The 26,476-nt window shown below is 51.4% G+C and overlaps 1 protein-coding gene across 1 annotated transcript in view; it reads right to left on the bottom strand.

Annotated features, from left to right (window-relative positions):
• LOC124039065 (AT-rich interactive domain-containing protein 4B-like) overlaps positions 1 to 26,476 on the bottom strand; it is a 908,546-nt gene that overhangs the window by 43,036 nt on the left and 839,034 nt on the right. Inside the window, exons 20-23 of the mRNA XM_046354945.1 lie at positions 21,326 to 21,795; positions 20,287 to 21,163; positions 19,767 to 19,982; positions 18,988 to 19,581 (exon numbers count right to left, since the gene is read on the bottom strand). Of these exons, the coding sequence (XP_046210901.1) occupies positions 18,988 to 19,581; positions 19,767 to 19,982; positions 20,287 to 21,163; positions 21,326 to 21,795 (2,157 nt within the window). The remainder of the gene's footprint in view (positions 1 to 18,987; positions 19,582 to 19,766; positions 19,983 to 20,286; positions 21,164 to 21,325; positions 21,796 to 26,476) is intronic.

Raw genomic sequence — 26,476 nt, 5'->3', positions numbered from 1 at the left:
CTAGCGGAGGACAGATTCACCAACCCTAGCGGAGGACAGATTCACCAACCTAGCGGAGGGCCAGATTCACCAACCCTAGCGGAGGACAGATTCACCAACCCTAGCGGAGGACAGATTCACCAACCCTAGCGGAGGACAGATTCACCAACCCTAGCGGAGGACAGATTCACCAACCCTAGCGGAGGGCCAGATTCACCAGCCCTAGCGGAGGGCCAGATTCACCAACCCTAGCGGAGGACAGATTCACCAACCCTAGCGGAGGACAGATTCACCAACCCTAGCGGAGGGCCAGATTCACCAGCCCTAGCGGAGGACAGATTCACCAATCCTAGCGGAGGACAGATTCACCAGCCCTAGCGGAGGACAGATTCACCAACCCTAGCGGAGGGCCAGATTCACCAGCCTAGCGGAGGACAGATTCACCAACCCTAGCGGAGGGCCAGATTCACCAATCCTAGCGGAGGACAGATTCACCAGCCCTAGCGGAGGACAGATTCACCAACCCTAGCGGAGGGCCAGATTCACCAGCCTAGCGGAGGACAGATTCACCAACCTAGCGGAGGGCCAGATTCACCAGCCCTAGCGGAGGACAGATTCACCAACCCTAGCGGAGGGACAGATTCACCAACCCTAGCGGAGGACAGATTCACCAGCCCTAGCGGAAGGACAGATTCACCAACCCTAGCGGAGGACAGATTCACCAGCCCTAGCGGAGGACAGATTCACCAACCCTAGAGGAGGACAGATTCACCAACCCTAGCGGAGGACAGATTCACCAACCCTAGCGGAGGACCAGATTCACCAGCCCTAGCGGAGGACAGATTCACCAGCCCTAGCGGAGGACAGATTCACCAACCTAGCGGAGGACAGATTCACCAGCCCTAGCGGAGGACAGATTCACCAACCCTAGCGGAGGACAGATTCACCAACCCTAGCGGAGGACAGATTCACCAACCCTAGCGGAGGACCAGATTCACCAGCCCTAGCGGAGGACAGATTCACCAGCCCTAGCGGAGGACAGATTCACCAACCCTAGCGGAGGACAGATTCACCAACCCTAGCGGAGGGCCAGATTCACCAGCCTAGCGGAGGACAGATTCACCAACCCTAGCGGAGGACAGATTCACCAGCCCTAGCGGAGGACAGATTCACCAACCCTAGCGGAGGACAGATTCACCAGCCCTAGCGGAGGACAGATTCACCAACCCTAGCGGAGGACAGATTCACCAACCCTAGCGGAGGACAGATTCACCAACCCTAGCGGAGGACAGATTCACCAACCCTAGCGGAGGGCCAGATTCACCAGCCCTAGCGGAGGGCCAGATTCACCAGCCCTAGCGGAGGACAGATTCACCAGCCCTAGCGGAGGACAGATTCACCAACCCTAGCGGAGGACAGATTCACCAACCCTAGCGGAGGGCCAGATTCACCAACCCTAGCGGAGGACAGATTCACCAACCCTAGCGGAGGACAGATTCACCAACCCTAGCGGAGGACAGATTCACCAACCCTAGCGGAGGGCCAGATTCACCAGCCCTAGCGGAGGACAGATTCACCAACCCTAGCGGAGGACAGATTCACCAGCCCTAGCGGAGGACAGATTCACCAGCCCTAGCGGAGGACAGATTCACCAACCCTAGCGGAGGACAGATTCACCAGCCCTAGCGGAGGACAGATTCACCAGCCCTAGCGGAGGACAGATTCACCAACCCTAGCGGAGGACAGATTCACCAGCCCTAGCGGAGGACAGATTCACCAGCCCTAGCGGAGGACAGATTCACCAACCCTAGCGGAGGACAGATTCACCAGCCCTAGCGGAGGACAGATTCACCAGCCTAGCGGAGGACAGATTCACCAGCCCTAGCGGAGGACAGATTCACCAGCCCTAGCGGAGGACAGATTCACCAACCCTAGCGGAGGACAGATTCACCAGCCCTAGCGGAGGACAGATTCACCAGCCCTAGCGGAGGACAGATTCACCAGCCCTAGCGGAGGACAGATTCACCAGCCCTAGCGGAGGACATATTCACCAACCCTAGCGGAGGACAGATTCACCAACCCTAGCGGAGGGCCAGATTCACCAGCCCTAGCGGAGGACAGATTCACCAACCTAGCGGAGGACAGATTCACCAGCCCTAGCGGAGGGCCAGATTCACCAGCCTAGCGGAGGACAGATTCACCAGCCCTAGCGGAGGACAGATTCACCAGCCTAGCGGAGGACAGATTCACCAACCCTAGCGGAGGACAGATTCACCAACCTAGCGGAGGACAGATTCACCAGCCCTAGCGGAGGACAGATTCACCAACCCTAGCGGAGGGCCAGATTCACCAGCCCTAGCGGAGGACAGATTCACCAGCCTAGCGGAGGGCCAGATTCACCAACCTAGCGGAGGGCCAGATTCACCAGCCTAGCGGAGGACAGATTCACCAACCCTAGCGGAGGACAGATTCACCAGCCCTAGCGGAGGACAGATTCACCAGCCCTAGCGGAGGACAGATTGACCAACCCTAGCGGAGGACAGATTCACCAGCCCTAGCGGAGGACAGATTCACCAGCCCTAGCGGAGGACAGATTCACCAACCCTAGCGGAGGACAGATTGACCAACCCTAGCGGAGGACAGATTCACCAGCCCTAGCGGAGGACAGATTCACCAGCCCTAGCGGAGGACAGATTCACCAACCCTAGCGGAGGACAGATTCACCAGCCTAGCGGAGGACAGATTCACCAGCCCTAGCGGAGGACAGATTCACCAGCCCTAGCGGAGGACAGATTCACCAGCCCTAGCGGAGGACAGATTCACCAACCCTAGCGGAGGACAGATTCACCAGCCCTAGCGGAGGACAGATTCACCAGCCCTAGCGGAGGACAGATTCACCAGCCCTAGCGGAGGACAGATTCACCAGCCCTAGCGGAGGACATATTCACCAACCCTAGCGGAGGACAGATTCACCAACCCTAGCGGAGGGCCAGATTCACCAGCCCTAGCGGAGGACAGATTCACCAACCCTAGCGGAGGACAGATTCACCAGCCCTAGCGGAGGGCCAGATTCACCAGCCCTAGCGGAGGACAGATTCACCAGCCCTAGCGGAGGACAGATTCACCAGCCCTAGCGGAGGACAGATTCACCAACCCTAGCGGAGGACAGATTCACCAACCCTAGCGGAGGACAGATTCACCAGCCCTAGCGGAGGACAGATTCACCAACCCTAGCGGAGGGCCAGATTCACCAGCCCTAGCGGAGGACAGATTCACCAGCCCTAGCGGAGGGCCAGATTCACCAACCCTAGCGGAGGGCCAGATTCACCAGCCCTAGCGGAGGACAGATTCACCAACCCTAGCGGAGGACAGATTCACCAACCCTAGCGGAGGACAGATTCACCAGCCCTAGCGGAGGACAGATTCACCAGCCCTAGCGGAGGACAGATTCACCAACCCTAGCGGAGGACAGATTCACCAACCCTAGCGGAGGGCCAGATTCACCAACCCTAGCGGAGGACAGATTCACCAACCCTAGCGGAGGACAGATTCACCAACCCTAGCGGAGGGCCAGATTCACCAACCCTAGCGGAGGACAGATTCACCAACCGTAGCGGAGGACAGATTCACCAACCCTAGCGGAGGACAGATTCACCAACCTAGCGGAGGACAGATTCACCAACCCTAGCGGAGGGCCAGATTCACCAGCCTAGCGATGGGCCAGATTCACCAACCCTAGCGGAGGACAGATTCACCAACCCTAGCGGAGGACAGATTCACCAACCTAGCGGAGGGCCAGATTCACCAGCCCTAGCGGAGGACAGATTCACCAACCCTAGCGGAGGACAGATTCACCAGCCCTAGCGGAGGACAGATTCACCAACCCTAGCGGAGGGCCAGATTCACCAGCCCTAGCGGAGGACAGATTCACCAACCCTAGCGGAGGGCCAGATTCACCAGCCCTAGCGGAGGACAGATTCACCAACCCTAGTGGAGGGACAGATTCACCAACCCTAGCGGAGGACAGATTCACCAGCCCTAGCGGAGGACAGATTCACCAGCCCTAGCGGAGGACAGATTCACCAACCCTAGCGGAGGACAGATTCACCAGCCCTAGCGGAGGACAGATTCACCAGCCCTAGCGGAGGACAGATTCACCAGCCCTAGCGGAGGACAGATTCACCAGCCCTAGCGGAGGACAGATTCACCAGCCCTAGCGGAGGACAGATTCACCAACCCTAGCGGAGGACAGATTCACCAGCCCTAGCGGAGGACAGATTCACCAACCCTAGCGGAGGACAGATTCACCAGCCTAGCGGAGGACAGATTCACCAGCCCTAGCGGAGGACAGATTCACCAACCCTAGCGGAGGACAGATTCACCAGCCCTAGCGGAGGACAGATTCACCAACCCTAGCGGAGGACAGATTCACCAGCCCTAGCGGAGGACAGATTCACCAGCCCTAGCGGAGGACAGATTCACCAGCCCTAGCGGAGGACAGATTCACCAGCCCTAGCGGAGGACAGATTCACCAGCCCTAGCGGAGGACAGATTCACCAACCCTAGCGGAGGACAGATTCACCAGCCCTAGCGGAGGACAGATTCACCAGCCTAGCGGAGGACAGATTCACCAGCCCTAGCGGAGGACAGATTCACCAGCCCTAGCGGAGGACAGATTCACCAACCCTAGCGGAGGACAGATTCACCAACCTAGCGGAGGGCCAGATTCACCAGCCCTAGCGGAGGACAGATTCACCAACCCTAGCAGAGGACAGATTCACCAGCCTAGCGGAGGGCCAGATTCACCAACCCTAGCGGAGGACAGATTCACCAGCCCTAGCGGAGGACAGATTCACCAGCCCTAGCGGAGGACAGATTCACCAACCCTAGCGGAGGACAGATTCACCAACCCTAGCGGAGGACAGATTCACCAGCCCTAGCGGAGGACAGATTCACCAACCCTAGCGGAGGGCCAGATTCACCAGCCCTAGCGGAGGACAGATTCACCAGCCCTAGCGGAGGGCCAGATTCACCAACCCTAGCGGAGGGCCAGATTCACCAGCCCTAGCGGAGGACAGATTCACCAACCCTAGCGGAGGACAGATTCACCAACCCTAGCGGAGGGCCAGATTCACCAACCCTAGCGGAGGACAGATTCACCAACCCTAGCGGAGGACAGATTCACCAACCTAGCGGAGGGCCAGATTCACCAACCTAGCGGAGGACAGATTCACCAGCCCTAGCGGAGGACAGATTCACCAACCCTAGCGGAGGGCCAGATTCACCAGCCCTAGCGGAGGACAGATTCACCAACCCTAGCGGAGGGCCAGATTCACCAGCCCTAGCGGAGGACAGATTCACCAACCCTAGCGGAGGACAGATTCACCAACCCTAGCGGAGGACAGATTCACCAGCCCTAGCGGAGGACAGATTCACCAGCCCTAGCGGAGGACAGATTCACCAACCCTAGCGGAGGACAGATTCACCAACCCTAGCGGAGGGCCAGATTCACCAACCCTAGCGGAGGACAGATTCACCAACCCTAGCGGAGGACAGATTCACCAACCCTAGCGGAGGGCCAGATTCACCAACCTAGCGGAGGACAGATTCACCAACCGTAGCGGAGGACAGATTCACCAACCCTAGCGGAGGACAGATTCACCAACCCTAGCGGAGGACAGATTCACCAACCCTAGCGGAGGGCCAGATTCACCAGCCTAGCGATGGGCCAGATTCACCAACCCTAGCGGAGGACAGATTCACCAACCCTAGCGGAGGACAGATTCACCAACCCTAGCGGAGGGCCAGATTCACCAGCCCTAGCGGAGGACAGATTCACCAACCCTAGCGGAGGACAGATTCACCAGCCCTAGCGGAGGACAGATTCACCAACCCTAGCGGAGGGCCAGATTCACCAGCCCTAGCGGAGGACAGATTCACCAACCCTAGCGGAGGGCCAGATTCACCAGCCCTAGCGGAGGACAGATTCACCAACCCTAGTGGAGGGACAGATTCACCAACCCTAGCGGAGGACAGATTCACCAGCCCTAGCGGAGGACAGATTCACCAGCCCTAGCGGAGGACAGATTCACCAACCCTAGCGGAGGACAGATTCACCAGCCCTAGCGGAGGACAGATTCACCAGCCCTAGCGGAGGACAGATTCACCAGCCCTAGCGGAGGACAGATTCACCAGCCCTAGCGGAGGACAGATTCACCAGCCCTAGCGGAGGACAGATTCACCAACCCTAGCGGAGGACAGATTCACCAGCCCTAGCGGAGGACAGATTCACCAACCTAGCGGAGGACAGATTCACCAGCCCTAGCGGAGGACAGATTCACCAGCCCTAGCGGAGGACAGATTCACCAACCTAGCGGAGGACAGATTCACCAGCCCTAGCGGAGGACAGATTCACCAACCCTAGCGGAGGACAGATTCACCAGCCCTAGCGGAGGACAGATTCACCAGCCCTAGCGGAGGACAGATTCACCAGCCCTAGCGGAGGACAGATTCACCAGCCCTAGCGGAGGACAGATTCACCAGCCCTAGCGGAGGACAGATTCACCAACCCTAGCGGAGGACAGATTCACCAGCCCTAGCGGAGGACAGATTCACCAGCCCTAGCGGAGGACAGATTCACCAGCCCTAGCGGAGGACAGATTCACCAGCCCTAGCGGAGGACAGATTCACCAACCCTAGCGGAGGACAGATTCACCAACCCTAGCGGAGGGCCAGATTCACCAGCCCTAGCGGAGGACAGATTCACCAACCCTAGCAGAGGACAGATTCACCAGCCCTAGCGGAGGGCCAGATTCACCAACCCTAGCGGAGGACAGATTCACCAGCCCTAGCGGAGGACAGATTCACCAGCCCCTAGCGGAGGACAGATTCACCAACCCTAGAGGAGGACAGATTCACCAACCCTAGCGGAGGACAGATTCACCAGCCCTAGCGGAGGACAGATTCACCAACCCTAGCGGAGGGCCAGATTCACCAGCCCTAGCGGAGGACAGATTCACCAGCCCTAGCGGAGGGCCAGATTCACCAACCCTAGCGGAGGGCCAGATTCACCAGCCCTAGCGGAGGACAGATTCACCAACCCTAGCGGAGGACAGATTCACCAACCCTAGCGGAGGGCCAGATTCACCAACCCTAGCGGAGGACAGATTCACCAACCCTAGCGGAGGACAGATTCACCAACCCTAGCGGAGGGCCAGATTCACCAACCCTAGCGGAGGACAGATTCACCAGCCCTAGCGGAGGACAGATTCACCAACCCTAGCGGAGGGCCAGATTCACCAGCCCTAGCGGAGGACAGATTCACCAACCCTAGCGGAGGGCCAGATTCACCAGCCCTAGCGGAGGACAGATTCACCAACCCTAGCGGAGGGACAGATTCACCAACCCTAGCGGAGGACAGATTCACCAGCCCTAGCGGAGGGACAGATTCACCAACCCTAGCGGAGGACAGATTCACCAGCCCTAGCGGAGGGCCAGAGTCACCAACCCTAGCGGAGGACAGATTCACCAGCCCTAGCGGAGGACAGATTCACCAACCCTAGCGGAGGACAGATTCACCAGCCCTAGCGGAGGGCCAGATTCACCAACCCTAGCGGAGGACAGATTCACCAGCCCTAGCGGAGGACAGATTCACCAACCCTAGCGGAGGACAGATTCACCAGCCCTAGCGGAGGACAGATTCACCAACCCTAGCGGAGGACAGATTCACCAGCCCTAGCGGAGGACAGATTCACCAGCCCTAGCGGAGGACAGATTCACCAACCCTAGCGGAGGACAGATTCACCAACCCTAGCGGAGGACAGATTCACCAACCCTAGCGGAGGACAGATTCACCAGCCCTAGCAGAGGACAGATTCACCAGCCCTAGCGGAGGACAGATTCACCAACCCTAGCGGAGGACAGATTCACCAGCCCTAGCGGAGGGCCAGATTCACCAACCCTAGCGGAGGACAGATTCACCAGCCCTAGCGGAGGACAGATTCACCAACCCTAGCGGAGGGCCAGGTTCACCAGCCTAGCGGAGGGCCAGGTTCACCAGCCCTAGCGGAGGGCCAGGTTCACCAGCCTAGCGGAGGGCCAGGTTCACCAGCCCTAGCGGAGGGCCAGGTTCACCAGCCCTAGCGGAGGACAGATTCACCAACCCTAGCGGAGGACAGACACGCCCCCCTCAGAGTGAGAGAGAGACACAGCTTAATGTGAGCTCTCACATTTTTTTCAACATGTTTTTTAAAAAAGGATAGAGTTGGATCGACAGCCTTGGTTTCTCAAATGATTGCCTCGACTGGTTTACCAACTCCTTCTCTGATAGAGTTCAGTGTGTCAAATCGGAGGGCCTGTTGTCCGGACCTCTGACAGTCAAATCAAATCAAATCAAATTTTATTTGTCACATACACATGGTTAGCAGATGTTAATGCGAGTGTAGCGAAATGCTTGTGCTTCTAGTTCCGACAATGCAGTGATAACCAACAAGTAATCTAACTAACAATTCCAAAACTACTGTCTTATACACAGTGTAAGGGGATAAGGAACATGTACATAAGGATATATGAATGAGTGATGGTACAGAGCAGCATACAGTAGATGGTATCGAGTACAGTATATACATATGAGATGAGTGTGTAGACAAAGTAAACAAAGTGGCATAGTTAGTGGCTAGTGATACATGTATTACATAAGGATGCAGTCGATGATGTAGAGTACAGTATATACATATGCATATGAGATGAATAATGTAGGGTAAGTAACATTATATAAGGTAGCATTGTTTAAAGTGGCTAGTGATATATTTACATCATTTCCCATCAATTCCCATTATTAAAATGGCTGGAGTTGGGTCAGTGTCAATGACAGTGTGTTGGCAGCAGCCACTCAGTGTTAGTGGTGGCTGTTTAACAGTCTGATGGCCTTGAGATAGAAGCTGTTTTTCAGTCTCTCGGTCCCAGCTTTGATGCACCTGTACTGACCTCGCCTTCTGGATGATAGCGGGGTGAACAGGCAGTGGTTCGGGTGGTTGATGTCCTTGATGATCTTTATGGCCTTCCTGTAACAACGGGTGGTGTAGGTGTCCTGGAGGGCAGGTAGTTTGCCCCCGGTGATGCGTTGTGCAGTCCTCACTACCCTCTGGAGAGCCTTACGGTTGAGGGCGGAGCAGTTGCCGTACCAGGCGGTGATACAGCCCGCCAGGATGCTCTCGATTGTGCATCTGTAGAAGTTTGTGAGTGCTTTTGGTGACAAGCCGAATTTCTTCAGCCTCCTGAGGTTGAATAGGCGCTGCTGCGCCTTCTTCACGACGCTGTCAGTGTGAGTGGACCAATTCAGTTTGTCTGTGATGTGTATGCCGAGGAACTTAAAACTAGCTACCCTCTCCACTACTGTTCCATCGATGTGGATAGGGGGTGTTCCCTCTGCTGTTTCCTGAAGTCCACAATCATCTCCTTAGTTTTGTTGACGTTGAGTGTGAGGTTATTTTCCTGACACCACACTCCGAGGGCCCTCACCTCCTCCCTGTAGGCCGTCTCGTCGTTGTTGGTAATCAAGCCTACCACTGTTGTGTCGTCCGCAAACTTGATGATTGAGTTGGAGGCGTGCGTGGCCACGCAGTCGTGGGTGAACAGGGAGTACAGGAGAGGGCTCAGAACGCACCCTTGTGGGGCCCCGTGTTGAGGATCAGCGGGGAGGAGATGTTGTTGCCTACCCTCACCACCTGGGGGCGGCCCGTCAGGAAGTCCAGTACCCAGTTGCACAGGGCGGGGTCGAGACCCAGGGTCTCGAGCTTGATGACGAGCTTGGAGGGTACTATGGTGTTGAATGCCGAGCTGTAGTCGATGAACAGCATTCTCACATAGGTATTCCTCTTGTCCAGGTGGGTTAGGGCAGTGTGCAGTGTGGTTGAGATTGCATCGTCTGTGGACCTATTTGGGCGGTAAGCAAATTGGAGTGGGTCTAGGGTGTCAGGTAGGGTGGAGGTGATATGGTCCTTGACTAGTCTCTCAAAGCACTTCATGATGACGGAAGTGAGTGCTACGGGGCGGTAGTCGTTTAGCTCAGTTACCTTAGCTTTCTTGGGAACAGGAACAATGGTGGCCCTCTTGAAGCATGTGGGAACAGCAGACTGGGATAGGGATTGATTGAATATGTCCGTAAACACACCGGCCAGCTGGTCTGCGCATGCTCTGAGGGCGCGGCTGGGAATGCCGTCTGGGCCTGCAGCCTTGCGAGGGTTAACACGTTTAAATGTCTTACTCACCTCGGCTGCAGTGAAGGAGAGACCGCATGTTTCCGTTGCAGGCCGTGTCAGTGGCACTGTATTGTCCTCAAAGCGGGCAAAAAAGTTATTTAGTCTGCCTGGGAGCAAGACATCCTGGTCCGTGACTGGGCTGGATTTCATCTTGTAGTCCGTGATTGACTGTAGACCCTGCCACATGCCTCTTGTGTCTGAGCCATTGAATTGAGATTCCACTTTGTCTCTGTACTGACGCTTAGCTTGTTTAATAGCCTTATGGAGGGAATAGCTGCACTGTTTGTATTCAGTCATGTTGCCAGACACCTTGCCCTGATTAAAAGCAGTGGTTCGCGCTTTCAGTTTCACGCGAATGCTGCCATCAATCCACGGTTTCTGGTTAGGGAATGTTTTTATCGTTGCTATGGGAACGACATCTTCGACGCACGTTCTAATGAACTCGCACACCGAATCAGCGTATTCGTCAATATTCCCATCTGACGCAATACGAAACATGTCCCAGTCCACGTGATGGAAGCAGTCTTGGAGTGTAGAGTCAGCTTGGTCTGACCAGCGTTGGACAGACCTCAGCGTGGGAGCCTCTTGTTTTAATTTCTGCCTGTAGGCAGGGATCAGCAAAATGGAGTCGTGGTCAGCTTTTCCGAAAGGGGGCGGGGCAGGGCCTTATATGCGTCGCGGAAGTTAGAGTAACAATGATCCAAGGTTTTACCACCCCTGGTTGCGCAATCGATATGCTGATAAAATTTAGGGAGTCTTGTTTTCAGATTGGCTTTGTTAAAATCCCCAGCTACAATGAATGCAGCCTCCGGATAAATGTTTTCCAGTTTGCGAAGAGTTAAATAAAGTTCGTTCAGAGCCATCGATGTGTCTGCTTGGGGGGGATATATACGGCTGTGATTATAATCGAAGAGAATTCTCTTGGAAGATAATGCGGTCTACATTTGATTGTGAGGAATTCTAAATCAGGTGAACAGAAGGATTTGAGTTCCTGTATGTTTCCTTCATCACACCATGTCCCGTTAGTCATGAGGCATACGCCCCCGCCACTCTTCTTACCAGAGAGATGTTTGTTTCTGTCGGCGCGATGCGTGGAGAAACCCGTTGGCTGCACCGCCCTGGATAGCGTTTTCCCAGTAAGCCATGTCTCCGTAAAGCAAAGAACGTTGCAGTCTCTGATGTCCCTCTGGAATGCCACCCTTGCTCGGATTTCATCAACCTTGTTGTCGAGAGACTGGACATTGGCAAGAAGAATACTGGGAAGTGGTGCGCGATGTGCCCTTTTCGGAGTCTGACCAGAACACCGCCGCGTTTCCCTCTTTTTCGGAGTCGTTTCCTTGGGTCGCTGTATGCGATCCATTCCGTTGTCCTGTTTGTAAGGCAGAACACAGGATCCGCGTCGCGGAAAACATATTCTTGGTCGTACTGATGGTGAGTTGACGCTGATCTTATATTCAGTAGTTCTTCTCGACTGTATGTAATGAAACCTAAGATGACCTGGGGTACTAATGTAAGAAATAACACGTAAAAAAACAAAAAACTGCATAGTTTCCTAGGAACGCGAAGCGAGGCGGCCATCTCAGTCGGCGCCGGAAGTCATGGGTGTGCCACAGGGTTCAATTCTCGGGCTGACTCTCTTCTCTGTATACATCAATGATGTTGCTCTTGCTGCTGGTGATACTCTGATCAACCTCTACGCAGACGACACCATTCTGTATACTTCTGGCCCCTTCTTGGACACTGTGTTAACTAACCTCCAGGCAAGCTTCAATGCCATGCAACTCTCCTTCCGTGGCCTCCAACTGCTCTTAAACGCAAGTAAAACTAAATGCATGCTCTTCAACCGATCACTGCCCGCACGTCCAGCATTACTACTCTGAACGGCTCTGACTTAGAATATGTGGACAACTACAAATACCTAGGTGTCTGGTTAGACTTTAAACTCTCCTTCCAGACTCGCATTAAGCATCACCAATCCAAAATTAAATCTAGAATCGGCTTCCTATATCGCAACAAAGCATCCTTCACTCGTGCTGCCAAACATACCCTCGTAAAACTGACCATCCTACCGATCTTCGACTTTGGTGATGTCATCTATAAAATAGCCTCTAACACTCTACTCAACAAACTGGATGCAGTCTATCACAGTGCCATCCGTTTTGTCAACAAAGCCCCATACACTACCCACCATTGCGACTTGTACACTCTCGTTGGTTGGCCCTCGCTTCATACTCGTCACCAAACCCACTGGCTACAGGTTATCTACAAGTCTCTGCTAGGTACAGCCCTGCCTTATCTCAGCTCGCTGGTCACCATAGCAGTACCCACTCGTAGCACGCGCTCCAGTAGGTATATCTCACTGGTCACCCCCAAAGCCAATTCCTCCTTTGGTCGTCTTTCCTTCCAGTTCTCTGCTGCCCATAACTGGAACGAATTGCAAAAATCTCTGAAGCTGGAGACTCACATCTCCTTCACTGGCTTTAAGCAGCTTACAGATCACTGCACCTGTACATAGCCCATCTGTAAACAGCCGATCTATCTACCTACCTCATCCCCATACTGGTATTTATTTATTTATTTTGCTCCTTTGCACTCCAGTATCTTTACCTGCACATTCATCTTCTGCCGATCTACCCTTCCAGTGTTTAATTGCTATATTGTAATTACTTCGCCACCATTTATTTCCTTATTTTACCTCATTTCACTCACTGTATATAGACTTTTTGTTTTCTTTTGTTCTACTGTATTATTGACTATGTTTTGTTTTTTCCATGTGTAACTCTGTGTTGTTGTATGTGTCGAATTGCTACGCTTTGTCTTGGCCAGGGCACAGTTGTAAATGAGAACTTGTTCTCAACTAGCCTACCTGGTTAAATAAAGGTGTTCTCAACTAGCCTACCTGGTTAAATAAAGGTGTTCTCAACTGGCCTACCTGGTTAAATAAAGGTGAAATAAAATAAAGATAAACTTGTATTTTTCGGCAGGTACATATGCAGGATGCTACCCTCCACAAGATGGCCTTGACTACAGATCAAAACTCCAAACCTACAACCTAATTTTGACCAAAATGAACCAGAGAGATTACTGCTTCCAAGGTATTATTTTCCCAAGCTATAAGGCTGTAGCCAACAAACAGCAGAGACCTGAAGACACCATTCCAACCTGAACTGAGCAAATTCTATTAGCACTGAGGTGTGAAGTAAAAGGCCTTTGGGCCCAACAAGTGGCAGGAGTCTTTGGAGCCCCCTCCTGTTTAAGACCATTCACTGGCATTTTCTACAAGAAATCTGCCTCCAGAAATATAAGCTTCCCCCTCAAGTGTGTGTGACACCTACTCCCCCTGTCTGCTGCACTGCTGCTTGGATTCCACCTGGAGATCTGTTCCCCGTCTGTCCTGGTCTGTCTCCCCCTGTCTGGTACAGGTACCTCCACTACACTCCCCCCTCTCTCCCTGGTCTGTCTCCCCCTGTCTGGCACAGGTACCTCCACCACACTCCCCCTCTCTCCCTGGTCTGTCTCCCCTGTCTGGTACAGGTACCTCCACCACACTCCCCCTCTCTCCCTGGTCTGTCTCCCCCTGTCTGGTACAGGTACCTCCACCACACTCCCCCTCTCTCCCTGGTCTGTCTCCCCCTGTCTGCTGCCTTCGATACTGTGAACCATCAGATCCTCCTCTCCACCCTCTCCGAGTTGGGTATCTCCGGCGCGGCCCACGCTTGGATTGCGTCCTACCTGACAGGTCGCTCCTACCAGGTGGCGTGGCGAGAATCTGTCTCCTCACCACGCGCTCTCACCACTGGTGTCTCCTAGGGCTCTGTTCTAGGCCCTCTCCTATTCTTGCTATACACCAAGTCACTTGGCTCTGTCATAACCTCACATGGTCTCTCCTATCATTGCTATGCAGACGACACACAACTAATCTTCTCCTTTCCCCCTTCTGATGACCAGGTGGCGAATCGCATCTCTGCACGTCTGGCAGACATATCAGTGTGGATGACGGATCACCACCTCAAGCTGAACCTCGGCAAGACGGAGCTGCTCTTCCTCCCGGGGAAGGACTGCCCGTTCCATGATCTCGCCATCACGGTTGACAACTCCATTGTGTCCTCCTCCCAGAGCGCTAAGAACCTTGGTGTGATCCTGGACAACACCCTGTCGTTCTCAACCAACATCAAGGCGGTGGCCCGTTCCTGCAGGTTCATGCTCTACAACATCCGCAGAGTACGACCCTGCCTCACACAGGAAGCGGCGCAGGTCGTAATCCAGGCACTTGTCATCTCCCGTCTGGATTACTGCAACTCGCTGTTGGCTGGGCTCCCTGCCTGTGCCATTAAACCCCTTCAACTCATCCAGAACGCTGCAGCCCGTCTGGTGTTCAACCATCCCAAGTTCTCTCACGTCACCCCGCTCCTCCGTTCTCTCCACTGGCTTCCAGTTGAAGCTCGCATCCGCTACAAGACCATGGTGCTTGCCTACGGAGCTGTGAGGGGAACGGCACCTCAGTACCTCCAGGCTCTGATCAGGCCCTACACCCAAACAAGGGCACTGCGTTCATCCACCTCTGGCCTGCTCGCCTCCCTACCACTGAGGAAGTACAGCTCCCGCTCAGCCCAGTCAAAACTGTTCGCTGCTCTGGCCCCCCAATGGTGGAACAAACTCCCTCACGACGCCAGGACAGCGGAGTCAATCACCACCTTCCGGAGACACCTGAAACCCCACCTCTTTAAGGAATACCTAGGATAGGATAAGTATTCCCCCCCCCTTTAAGATTTAGATGCACTATTGTAAAGTGACTGTTCCACTGGATGTCATAAGGTGAATGCACCAATTTGTAAGTCGCTCTGGATAAGAGCGTCTGCTAAATGACTTAAATGTAACGTAAATGTAAACATCTTCAATCCAAAGTTAAATCTAGAATTTGCAAGAATTTCGCAACAACGCATCCTTCACTCATGCTGCCAAGCATACCCGTGTAAAACTGACCAACCTACTGATCCTCGACTTCGGCGATGTCATTTACAAAATAGCCTCCAATACCCTACGCAGATTGCATCCAATTTATTATCACAGTGCCATCTGTTTTGTCACCAAAGCCCCATATACTACCCACCACTGCGACCTGTACGCTCTCGTTGGCTGGCCCTCGCTTCATACTCGTCGCCAAACCCACTGGCTCCAGGTCATCTACAAGACCCTGCTTGGTAAAGTCCCCCTTATCTCAGTTGTCCTAGCAACTCACAGATTACAGGACCTGTACATAGCCCATCTATAATTTAGCCCAATCAACTACCTCTTCCCCTACTGTATTTATTTTGCTCCTTTGCAACCCCATTATTTCTATCTCTACTTTGCACATTCTTCCACTGCAAATCTACCATTCCAGTGTTTTTTTAAACTTGCTATATTGTATTTACTTCGCCACCATGGCCTTTTTTTTGCCTTCACCTCCCTTCACACCTCATTTGCTCACATTGTATATAGACTTGTTTATACTGTATTATTGACTATATGTTTGTTTTACTCCATGTGTAACTCTGTGTCGTTGTATGTGTCGAACTACTTTGCTTTATCTTGGCCAGGTCGCTGTTGTAAATGAGAACTTGTTCTCAACTTGCCTACCTGGTTAAATAAAGGTGATCTGGTCTACCTGGTTAAATAAAGGTGATCTGGTCTACCTGGTTAAATAAAGGTGATCTGGTCTACCTGGTTAAATAAAGGTGATCTGGTCTACCTGGTTAAATAAAGGTGATCTGGTCTACCTGGTTAAATAAAGGTGATCTGGTCTACCTGGTTAAATAAAGGTGATCTGGTCTACCTGGTTAAATAAAGGTGATCTGGTCTACCTGGTTAAATAAAGGTGAGCTGGTCTACCTGGGGAAATAAAATAAAAATAAAAACGTCATGACAAGGTCTAAAAAAATAAAAAATAAATGAATGATAAAATGGTCCATTGGATTACCAGTTGCCCATCCCTGCTCTAGAGGTGTAGAAAGCAGAGGGGGAGAGATCGAACGAGAGGGACACTACCACAACTTCATCAGGACAACTTGGTAGCACGAGTGCCCGTAAATTGAAAAATGTAGGCTCAAAAAAATACTGGAGCAAAATGTTTGAGGTAATCAAGCAAGAATCCTTCATTTTCCAGGTGCACTGGTTTCACAGCAAAATATATAGGCGTATATAGACAAGTAATATAGTTGCTCTGTAGAGCCCTGGTAAGAGTCATTTATCTGAACTGCCAAGGACTCCGGTAACTTCAAACCATTTCATTACACGAAGTAGGTCTGGATGGAGAATAAATCCTCAGTAAAGATATACCTGCCATTTCATTACACGAAGTAGGTCTGGATGGAGAATAAATCCTCAGTAAAGATATACCTGCCATTTCATTACACGAAGTAGGTCTGGATGGAGAATAAATCCTCAGTAAAGATATACCTGCCATTTCATTACACGAAGTAGGTCTGGATGGAGAATAAATCCTCAGTAAAGATATACCTGCCATTTCATTACACGAAGTAGGTCTGGATGGAGAATAAATCCTCAGTAAAGATATACCTGCCATTTCATTCATTTAACACTCATGTTCCTGATTTGGTTTAAAATTACATAAATTATCCACCATCAATTGAGTCGTCATCTCTCGGCCCTCACACCCATAACTATTCAGATCTGAACATTTCTCTGCAAAACCACAAAGAAGCCTGACAGATGTGTGTTCAGTGTTGTGTTCAGTTGTGTTCAGTGTTGCCGTGCCGACTGCTACTACTGAACTCCAGACTGTTCAAACTTTGTCTCACTGTCCTCACTCCAGTCTTTACTACAGTAATCAGTTACTTCAATAGGTTTAAACAGGGGTTTGTGTCTTGAGTAGAGTTGGAGTGGCTGTGAGAGGAGGACAGGTTACCTGGACCGTCTGGGAGGAAGGCTTTACTCTGGGAGGAGGGGGATCCTTTCCCCACATGGTGTTGCACCTGGGCTGAACAAGGCTTTACTCTGGGAGGAGGGGGATCCTTCCCCCACATGGTGTTGCTCCTGGGCTGAACAAGGCTGTACTCTGGGAGGAGGGGGATCCTTCCCCCACATGGTGTTGCTCCTGGTCTGAACAAGGCTTTACTCTGGGAGGAGGGGGATCCTTCCCCACATGGTGTTGCTCCTGGGCTGAACAAGGCTGTACTCTGGGAGGAGGGGGATCCTTCCCCCACATGGTGTTGCTCCTGGGCTGAACAAGGCTTTACTCTGGGAGGAGGGGGATCCTTCCCCCACATGGTGTTGCTCCTGGTCTGAACAAGGCTTTACTCTGGGAGGAGGGGGATCCTTCCCCCACATGGTGTTGCTCCTGGTCTGAACAAGGCTTTACTCTGGGAGGAGGGGGATCCTTCCCCACATGGTGTTGCTCCTGGTCTGAACAAGGCTTTACTCTGGGAGGAGGGGGATCCTTCACCACATGGTGTTGCTCCTGGTCTGAACAAGGCTTTACTCTGGGAGGAGGGGGATCCTTCCCCCACATGGTGTTGCTCCTGGTCTGAACAAGGCTTTACTCTGGGAGGAGGGGGATCCTTCCCCCACATGGTGTTGCTCCTGGTCTGAACAAGGCTTTACTCTGGGAGGAGGGGGATCCTTCCCCACATGGTGTTGCTCCTGGGCTGAACAAGGCTTTACTCTGGGAGGAGGGGGATCCTTCCCCCACATGGTGTTGCTCCTGGTCTGAACAAGGCTTTACTCTGGGAGGAGGGGGATCCTTCCCCCACATGGTGTTGCTCCTGGGCTGAACAAGGCTTTACTCTGGGAGGAGGGGGATCCTTCACCCACATGGTGTTGCTCCTGGGCTGAACAAGAAGCCTTTACTGATCCATATGAGACGGAAATTGGTATTCTGCTGTACAATGGCCCTCCGATATATATGAACACACATTTCCTTGGAGATGTTAGTGCAGTCGGACATGGGATTCGAACCGGCAACCATCCAGTTGCTGGCCTGCTTCTCTAACCACTAGGCATCTCAAATTCAAATCTATACCTCAAGCCAGTTCCACTGCTGGTTTTCATTCTTCCCCTCTAATCAGGGACTAATAGACTTAGGACACCAGGTGGGTACAAATAATGACTAGGTAGAACAGTGGAGCAGTAGTAGTACAGACCTCTTCACATTGATCAACATACGAGTTTGTGCTTGGCTATAGAGTTTCTGGAGAAGGGGACACCTTTCGGTAACATGACATGGGTCCATGCATTTCTTGACTTTCAAATAGCAACGTGATAGATAATTTCCTGTTGTTGTATCCTATTTGAGGTAGGCAAAGATGTATCACACTGAAAAGATCACCACTGTAAACTAATTTGAAAGAAAACCAATTGCATATTTAAATAATAGTTTGGCCTACATGTAATGAAAGGTTAGGTTTGATTTACATGACCGTGTTTTGTGTCTGCCAGTTGGCTGTTTGTTGGTCCACCAGCAGCTTGCTAGCTAGCTTGCCTTTTTATCTTCCCACATCTCTCCCATGTGAAATTATAAGATTTATAAATCATTTGCCCTGGCAAATATTCTTAGCCTACTTGCCAGTGTAACCTACAACATTATTCCAGTTTAACATGCTGCTTCAATGTATTCACTCCCATAACAGCTAAAATAGAGAGAAGGCTACCAGCTGTTTTTAACCGTGTAGCAGTAGTTATTACTACAAAAAATACCTTTTGGAGGGAATTCTAATCAGGCTAAAATGTTGTCTCCACGAGAGAACAAAACGGTGTCGGGGAGTGTTAGGAACCATCCCCAAGTCTCCGCGAGGAACGAAACGGTGTCGGGGAGTGTTCGGAACCATCCCCAAGTCTCCACGAGGAACGAAACGGTGCCGGAGCGTGTTAGGAGCCACCCCCACGTCTCCACGAGGAACGAAACGGTGCCAGAGCGTGTTAGGAGCCACCCGCACGTCTCCACGAGGAACGAAACGGTGCCAGAGCGTGTTAGGAGCCACCCGCACGTCTCCACGAGGAACGAAACGGTGCCAGAGCGTGTTAGGAGCCACCCGCACGTCTCCACGAGGAACGAAACGGTGCCAGAGCATGTTAGGAGCCACCCGCACGTCTCCACGAGGAACGAAACGGTGTCGGAGCGTGTTAGGAACCACCCCCACATCTCCGCGAGGAACGAAACGGTGTCGGGGAGTTTTAGGAACCACCCCCACGTCTCCACGAGGAACGAAACTGTGCCAGAGCGTGTTAGGAACCACCCCCACGTCTCCACGAGGAACGAAACGGTGCCAGAGTGTGTTAGGAACCACCCCCACGTCTCCGCGAGGAACGAAACGGTGTCGGGGAGTTTTAGGAACCACCCCCACGTCTCCGCGAGGAATGAAACGGTGCCGGAGCGTTTTCATTGTTTTCCCCATTTGTGAGGAAAAAAATGTGCTCCACTGTGTATCTACTGTGTCCATAGTGTAGACTCCTGAACTAGGCAACCTGCCACCCCACCCACTTACCTGGAGGTAAGTCCTGGTCCTGCAGCTCCCCTCCCAGACTGCTTACCTGGGGGTAAGTCCTGGTCCAGACTCTCCACCTCCACCGTACTGCTTTCTGTCTCACTGTGACCCGGAAGGGGGTTGAGGTGTCCTGGGGTCAGGGGGTTGGGGTGTCCTAGGGTCAGAAGGTTGGGGTGTCCTGGAGTTAGAGGGTTGGGGTGTCCTGGAGTTAGAGGGTTGGGGTGTCCTGGGGTCAGCCCCAGAGTCAGGGGGTTGGGGTGTCCTGGAGTCAGGGGTTGGGGTGTCCTGGAGTCAGGGGTTGGGGTGTCCTGGAGTCATGGGGTTGGGGTGTCCTGGAGTCAGGGGTTGGGGTGTCCTGGGGTCAGCCCCAGAGTCAGGGGTTGGGGTGTCCTGGAGTCAGGGGTTGGGGTGTCCTGGGGTCAGGGGGTTGGGGTGTCCTGGAGTCAGGGGTTGGGGTGTCCTGGGTCAGGGGTTGGGGTGTCCTGGGGTCAGGGGGTTGGGGTGTCCTGGGGTCAGGGGTTGGGGTGTCCTGGGGTCAGGGGTTGGGGTGTCCTGGGGTCAGGGGGTTGGGGTGTCCTGGGGGGGGTTGGGGTGTCCTGGGGTCAGGGGGTTGGGGTACCCTGGGTTCAGGGGGTTGGGGTGTCCTGAAGTCAGGGGGTTGGGGTATCCTGGAGTCAGGGGGTCAGAGAAGGGGGTTTTACACAGTGCAGGGGTCCCTGTGGAGAGGGGAGGAGAGGAAGGCTGAGTCCAGTTTGAACCAGTTCCAGAGCTTTGCGCAATGGCTCCACTACTAATACCCTCCATGGAGGGGGACTCTGGGGTTGTAGGAGGGGTGTTGAGTACTGAGTTAGAGCCGCTGGGGGGTAACTCCTCCTGCTCACTCCTCCTCTCCTTCTCCTGGTTCTCCTCTGAGGTCCCAGGGTCCTCCCTCTCCGGGCCTCCTCCTGCCTCGTCTCCATCCCCGTTCCGCTCCCCTTTGCTCTCCCTCTCCTCCAGGCCTGATGAGAAGGACTGAGCCGTTCCAGGGGGAGGAGGGGAGTTAGCAGCCTCTGTGTCGGAGTCAGAGAACAGCTCCTTCAGGGTCTTCTTGGGCCACTGGGCCTGAATACTGGACCACACATCCTTCTGGCCCTTGGTGCGCCCCCCACCCACCTGCCTCTCCCTCTCATCTGCTGTAGCAGCCATCTTGGCCCTCTTCTCAGGAATATCCCAGAATCTCGCAGGGCGGGCGCCACTGCCACTCCCGCCTCTTTTGTCGGTCTTGTCCTTCATGCCGTTGTACTTCTTGGAGGGGGAACGTTTGGATTTTGGACAGGAACTGGGTTGCTCTCTCTCTCGGTTGGTCTCTGATTGGTTGGGATCAGTGGGAGGTGGTGCTCCTCCCTCATCGTCAGAGCTGCTACTAGAAGAGCCTCCTCCTGCTGGTCCTCCTCTCTCCTCCCCTGGCCCTCCTCCTCCTCCTCTCTCCTCCCATGGCCCTCCTCCTCCTCTCTCCTCCCCTGGCCCTCCTCCTCCTCCTCTCTCCTCCCCTGGCCCTCCTCCTCCTCCTCTCTCCTCCCATGGCCTTCCTCCTCCTCTCTCCTCCCCTGGCCCTCCTCCTCCTCTCTCCTCCCCTCCTTCTCTCTCCCTGGCCTTCCTGGGGTTTCTCGACAGCCAGTCAGCGTTCCTGATGCTCCGGGTGGGGAGCTTGGTTTTGGACAGGGGTCCTTTAGGGGTGCGTTCCGACCGCTCCCGGGTTACTCCCTCTGACTTCCTCTTCCTCGAGGCAGAGCTACCCGGCCCCTCCCTCTCACCCTCAAACACTGGTTGGCTTCGCCATTTCACCGCCTCCGGGGCATCTTTGTTGATTGGTTCTTGGCCATTTCCTGCGATCAATGGTGTTTTGGGGACATCGGTAAAGGTGGCACCCTCCCAGTGGTCTAATGCGCGAGGTGGTTCGGGTGGAACCCCCTTTCTGACATGTTCTGGGGTACCCCCCTTTCTGAGACCGCAGCGCCCCCCTGGACGGTCATCTTCGTCTTCACAATCACCCTCCTCATCCTGGTGATCAATGTCATCTGCTGAACTATCTGAGGCTGAAAGGAAACAACAACATGGTTTTCATATCACATACTATACTAGGAGTCAGTCTAGGAGACTTGAAACAGAGTTGTTTGGTTTTCATATCACATACTATACTAGGAGTCAGTCTAGGAGACTTGAAACAGAGTTGTTTGGTTTTCATATCACATACTATACTAGGAGTCAGTCTAGGAGACTTGAAACAGAGTTGTTTGGTTTTCATAGACATACTTGAGTCAGTCTAGGAGACTTGAAACAGAGTTGTTTGGTTTTCATATCACATACTATACTAGGAGTCAGTCTAGGAGACTTGAAACAGAGTTGTTTGGTTTTCATATCACATACTATACTAGGAGTCAGTCTAGGAGACTTGAAACAGAGTTGTTTGGTTTTCATATGACATACTATACTAGGAGTCAGTCTAGGAGACTTGAAACAGAGTTGTTTGGTTTTCATATGACATACTATACTAGGAGTCAGTCTAGGAGACTTGAAACAGAGTTGTTTGGTTTTCATATCACATACTATACTAGGAGTCAGTCTAGGAGACTTGAAACAGAGTTGTTTGGTTTTCATATCACATACTATACTAGGAGTCAGTCTAGGAGACTTGAAACAGAGTTGTTTGGTTTTCATATCACATACTATACTAGGAGTCAGTCTAGGAGACTTGAAACAGAGTTGTTTGGTTTTCATATCACATACTATACTAGGACTCAGTCTAGGAGACTTGAAACAGAGTTGTTTGGAATTAAATACATTCCTAATGGATTAAGACTCTTTTTCATTCCAAACAACTATTTTTCATTCCAAAGGCATTGGAGTCACAACACTTGAACAAGTAAAATACCCTTGCCCTTAAAGTACCCTTAAACAAGTAAGGATTCAAATACATTTAGATGGATGGAATTAGTTTTAATTGAATTTCCATGACCAACACTTGGCGGCGTCTGTGTGTACAGGGCATTCAGGAAGTATTCAGCCCCTTTCCCTTTTTCCAGTTGTTGTTACGTTACAGCCTTACTCTAAAATGGATTACATTGTTTTTTCCCTCATCAATCTACACACAATATCCCATAACGACGAAGCAAAAACTGTTTTTTAGAAATCAAATGAATTTAAAAAATTAAAAACATCAAAAAGTATTCAAACCCTTTACTCAGTACTTTGCTACAGCATCTTTTTGGCAGTGATTACAGCCTCATGTCTTCTTGGGTATGAAGCTACAAGCTTGGCACACCTGTATTTGAAGAGTTTCTCCCATTCTTCTCTGCACATCCTCTCAAGCTCTGTCAAGTTGAATGGGGAGTGTCGCTGCCCAGCTTTTTTCAGGTCTCTCCAGAGACGTTCGATCGGGTTTAAGTCTGGGCTCTGGCTGGGTCACTCAAGGACATTCAGAGACTTGTCCTGAAGCAACTCCTGCGTTGTCTTGGCTGTGTGCTTAAGGTTCTTGTCCTGTTGGAAGGTGAACCTTTGCCCCAGTCTGAGGTCCAGAGCGCTCTGGAGCAGGTTTCATCAAGGATCTGTCTGTACTTTTCTCCATTCATCTTTCCATCTATCCTGAAAAGTCTTCCAGTCCCTGCTGCTGAAAAACATCCCCACAGCATGATGCTGCCAACACCATGCTTCACCGTAGGGATGCTGCCACCACCATGCTTTACCGTAGGGATGGTCCCAGTTTTCTTCCAGATGTGACGCTTGGCCTTCAGGCTAAAGAGTTCAATTTTCATTTCATCAGACCAGAGAATCTTGTTGCTCATGGTCTGAGAGTCCTTTTTGTGCCTTTTGGCAAAGTCCAAGTGGGCTGTCATGTGCCTTTTACTGAGGAGTGGCTTCTGTCTGGCCACTCTACCATAAAGGCCTGATTGGTGGAGTGCTGCAGAGATGGTTGTCCTTCTGGAAGGTTCTCCCATCTCCACAGAGGAACTCTGGAGCTCTGTCACAGTGATCATCAGGTTCTTGGTCACCTCCCTGACCAAGGCCCTTGTCCCCAGTTTGGCCGGGAAGAGTCTTGATGGTTCCAAACTTCTTCCATTTAAGAATGATGGAGGCCACTGTGTTCTTGGGGACCTTCAATACTGAAGACATTTATTGGTACCCTCCCCAGATCTGTGCCTCAACTCAATCCTGTCTTGGAGCTCGACAGACAATTTCTTCAACCTCATGGCTTGGTTTCTGCTCTGACATGCACTGACAACTGCGAGACCTTTTTATACACAGGTGTGTGCCTTTCCAAATCATGTCCAATCAATAGAATTTACCACAGGTGGACTCCAATCACATTGTAGAAACATCTCAAGGATGGTCAATGGAAGCAGGATGAGCTTCATTTCTCAAATCAAAGGGTCTGAATACCTGTTATTTCTGTTTTTATTTTTTAATGATGTGCAAACATTTCTAAAAACCGGTTTTTGCTTCGTCATTATTGGTATTGCGTGTAGATTGAGGAAAACAATCAATTGAATCTATTTTAGAGTAAGGCAGTAATGAAATAAACTGTGGAAAAAAGGAATACTTTCTGATTGAACCGTATAAAAGTGTAATGTGGTAAACTGTTTACCACAGCCTAACAGGTATTCTACTTTTATACAGTAGCCTAACAGGTATTCTACTTTTATACAGTAGCCTAACAGGTATTCTACTTTTATACAGTAGCCTAACAGGTATTCTACTTTTATACAGTAGCCTAACAGGTATTCTACTTTTATACAGTAGCCTAACAGGTATTCTACTTTTATACAGTAGCCTAACAGGTATTCTACTTTTATACAGTAGTATTCCTTTTAACAGGTATTCTACTTTTATACAGTAGCCTAACAGGTATTCTACTTTGTATTTCAAGTAGCCTAACAGACATGCCTAACAGGTATTCTACTTTTATACAGTAGCCTAACAGGTATTCTACTTTTATACAGTTAGATACTTTTAAAGTAGAATATTCCTGTTAGGTATTCTACTGTATAAAAGTAGCCTAAAGGTATTCTACTTTTATACAGTAGCCTAGGTATTCTACTTTTATACTACTGTATACTTTTAAAGTAGAATTCTACCTGTTAGGCTACTAACAGGTATTCTACTTTTATAAAAGTAGAATACCTGTTAGGCTACTAACAGGTATTCTACTTATACAGTATAAAGGCCTAACAGGTAGGGATGCACCGATATATCGGTGAACATATCGGAATCGGACGATAGTAGCTAAAAATACCAACATCGTTATCGGCCAACGTCTAGTTTAACGGCGACGTGCAAAGCTGACGTGTATACCTATAAAACATATATAATGTATATATCTATATAATAATATATAAAACCTATATAATGTAGGTACATGATGTAAAATATAGCGCTACATGTGCAGCACAGCATTCGGGATTGGGATATTATTTTTGCGCTAGTTGGCTGTACCTTTCCTTCATAGCTTGTTCTACATTTTCTTTTAAAATAGGGAGCCAATTTGTTTTCAGCGCTTTTCTTTCCATGACTGATCAAACTTGCTTTCTCGTCACTCTCTTGTTTAACTGATGGAGAAACTTGTTTCCCAAACCTACGATGGTGCTGCTGTAATGAAATGTTTCTGCTATTTGTATTTACAGCCAAGTCCCCTCCTGTTCCCTAAGATGTGATGACCACTTCAAGTCCCCTCCTGTTCCCTAAGAGGTGACGACCACTTCAGCCAAGTCCCCTCCTGTTCCCTAAGAGGTGACGACCACTTCAAGTCCCCTCCTGTTCCCTAAGAGGTGACGACCCAAGTCCCCTCCTGTTCCCTAAGAGGTGACGACCACTTCAGACAAGTCCCCTCCTGTTCCCTCAGAAGAAGTGACGACCACTTCAGACAAGTCCCCTCCTGTTCCCTAAGAGGTGATGACCACTTCAGCCAAGTCCCCTCCTGTTCCCTAAGAGGTGACGACCACTTCAGACAAGTCCCCTCCTGTTCCTTAAGAGGTGATGACCACTTCAGCCAAGTCCCCTCCTGTTCTCTAAGAGGTGATGACCACTTCAGCCAAGTCCCCTCCTGTTCCCTAAGAGGTGATGACCACTTCAGCCAAGTCCCCTCCTGTTCTCTAAGAGGTGACGACCACTTCAGCCAAGTCCCCTCCTGTTCTCTAAGAGGTGACGACCACTTCAGCCAAGTCCCCTCCTGTTCTCTAAGAGGTGACGACCATGTCATGTTTTGTCATTTATTATCTTGTCTTGTCCCTGTGCTTCCCATTCTATTCGTTTCCCTCTGCTGGTCTTATTAGGTTCTTTTCTTTCTAACTCTCTCGATCGTTCCGTTCCTGCTCCCAGCTGTTCCATTCCCCTAATCAATCATTTAGTCTTCCCCCCTGTTCCGATCCTTTCCCCTGATTTCCCTAAGTCCTGTCGGTTCCTTGTCTAGAATTCACCGTGCTGTGTTTGTGGTGTTTTCCTCAGACCGTGGTGAGCAGGTGTCTGAGTCTGTCTGGCCTTCCCGAGGCAAGTTCACCTGCTGTTCTTCAGCTAGAATTCACCGTGCTGTGTTTGTGTTCGCCCTGTCGTGTCGTGTTTTCCTCAAGTCTGAGTCTGTCTGGTTCCTCCTGTCTCCAGTTTTCCTCGTCATTTCGAGTGAAAGTTGTGTTTTTTGTTTGTATTTACTTTACTGGATTAAAGACTCTGTTTTCGCCAAGTCGCTTTTGGGTCCTCTTTCACCTGCATGACAGACCACTTCAGCCA

Source organism: Oncorhynchus gorbuscha, linkage group LG07 (assembly GCF_021184085.1).
Source record: "Oncorhynchus gorbuscha isolate QuinsamMale2020 ecotype Even-year linkage group LG07, OgorEven_v1.0, whole genome shotgun sequence".
Classification (NCBI taxonomy): domain Eukaryota; kingdom Metazoa; phylum Chordata; class Actinopteri; order Salmoniformes; family Salmonidae; genus Oncorhynchus; species Oncorhynchus gorbuscha.
Note: the sequence above shows the minus strand (reverse complement) of the source record. Positions and strands in the feature narration are given on the sequence as shown.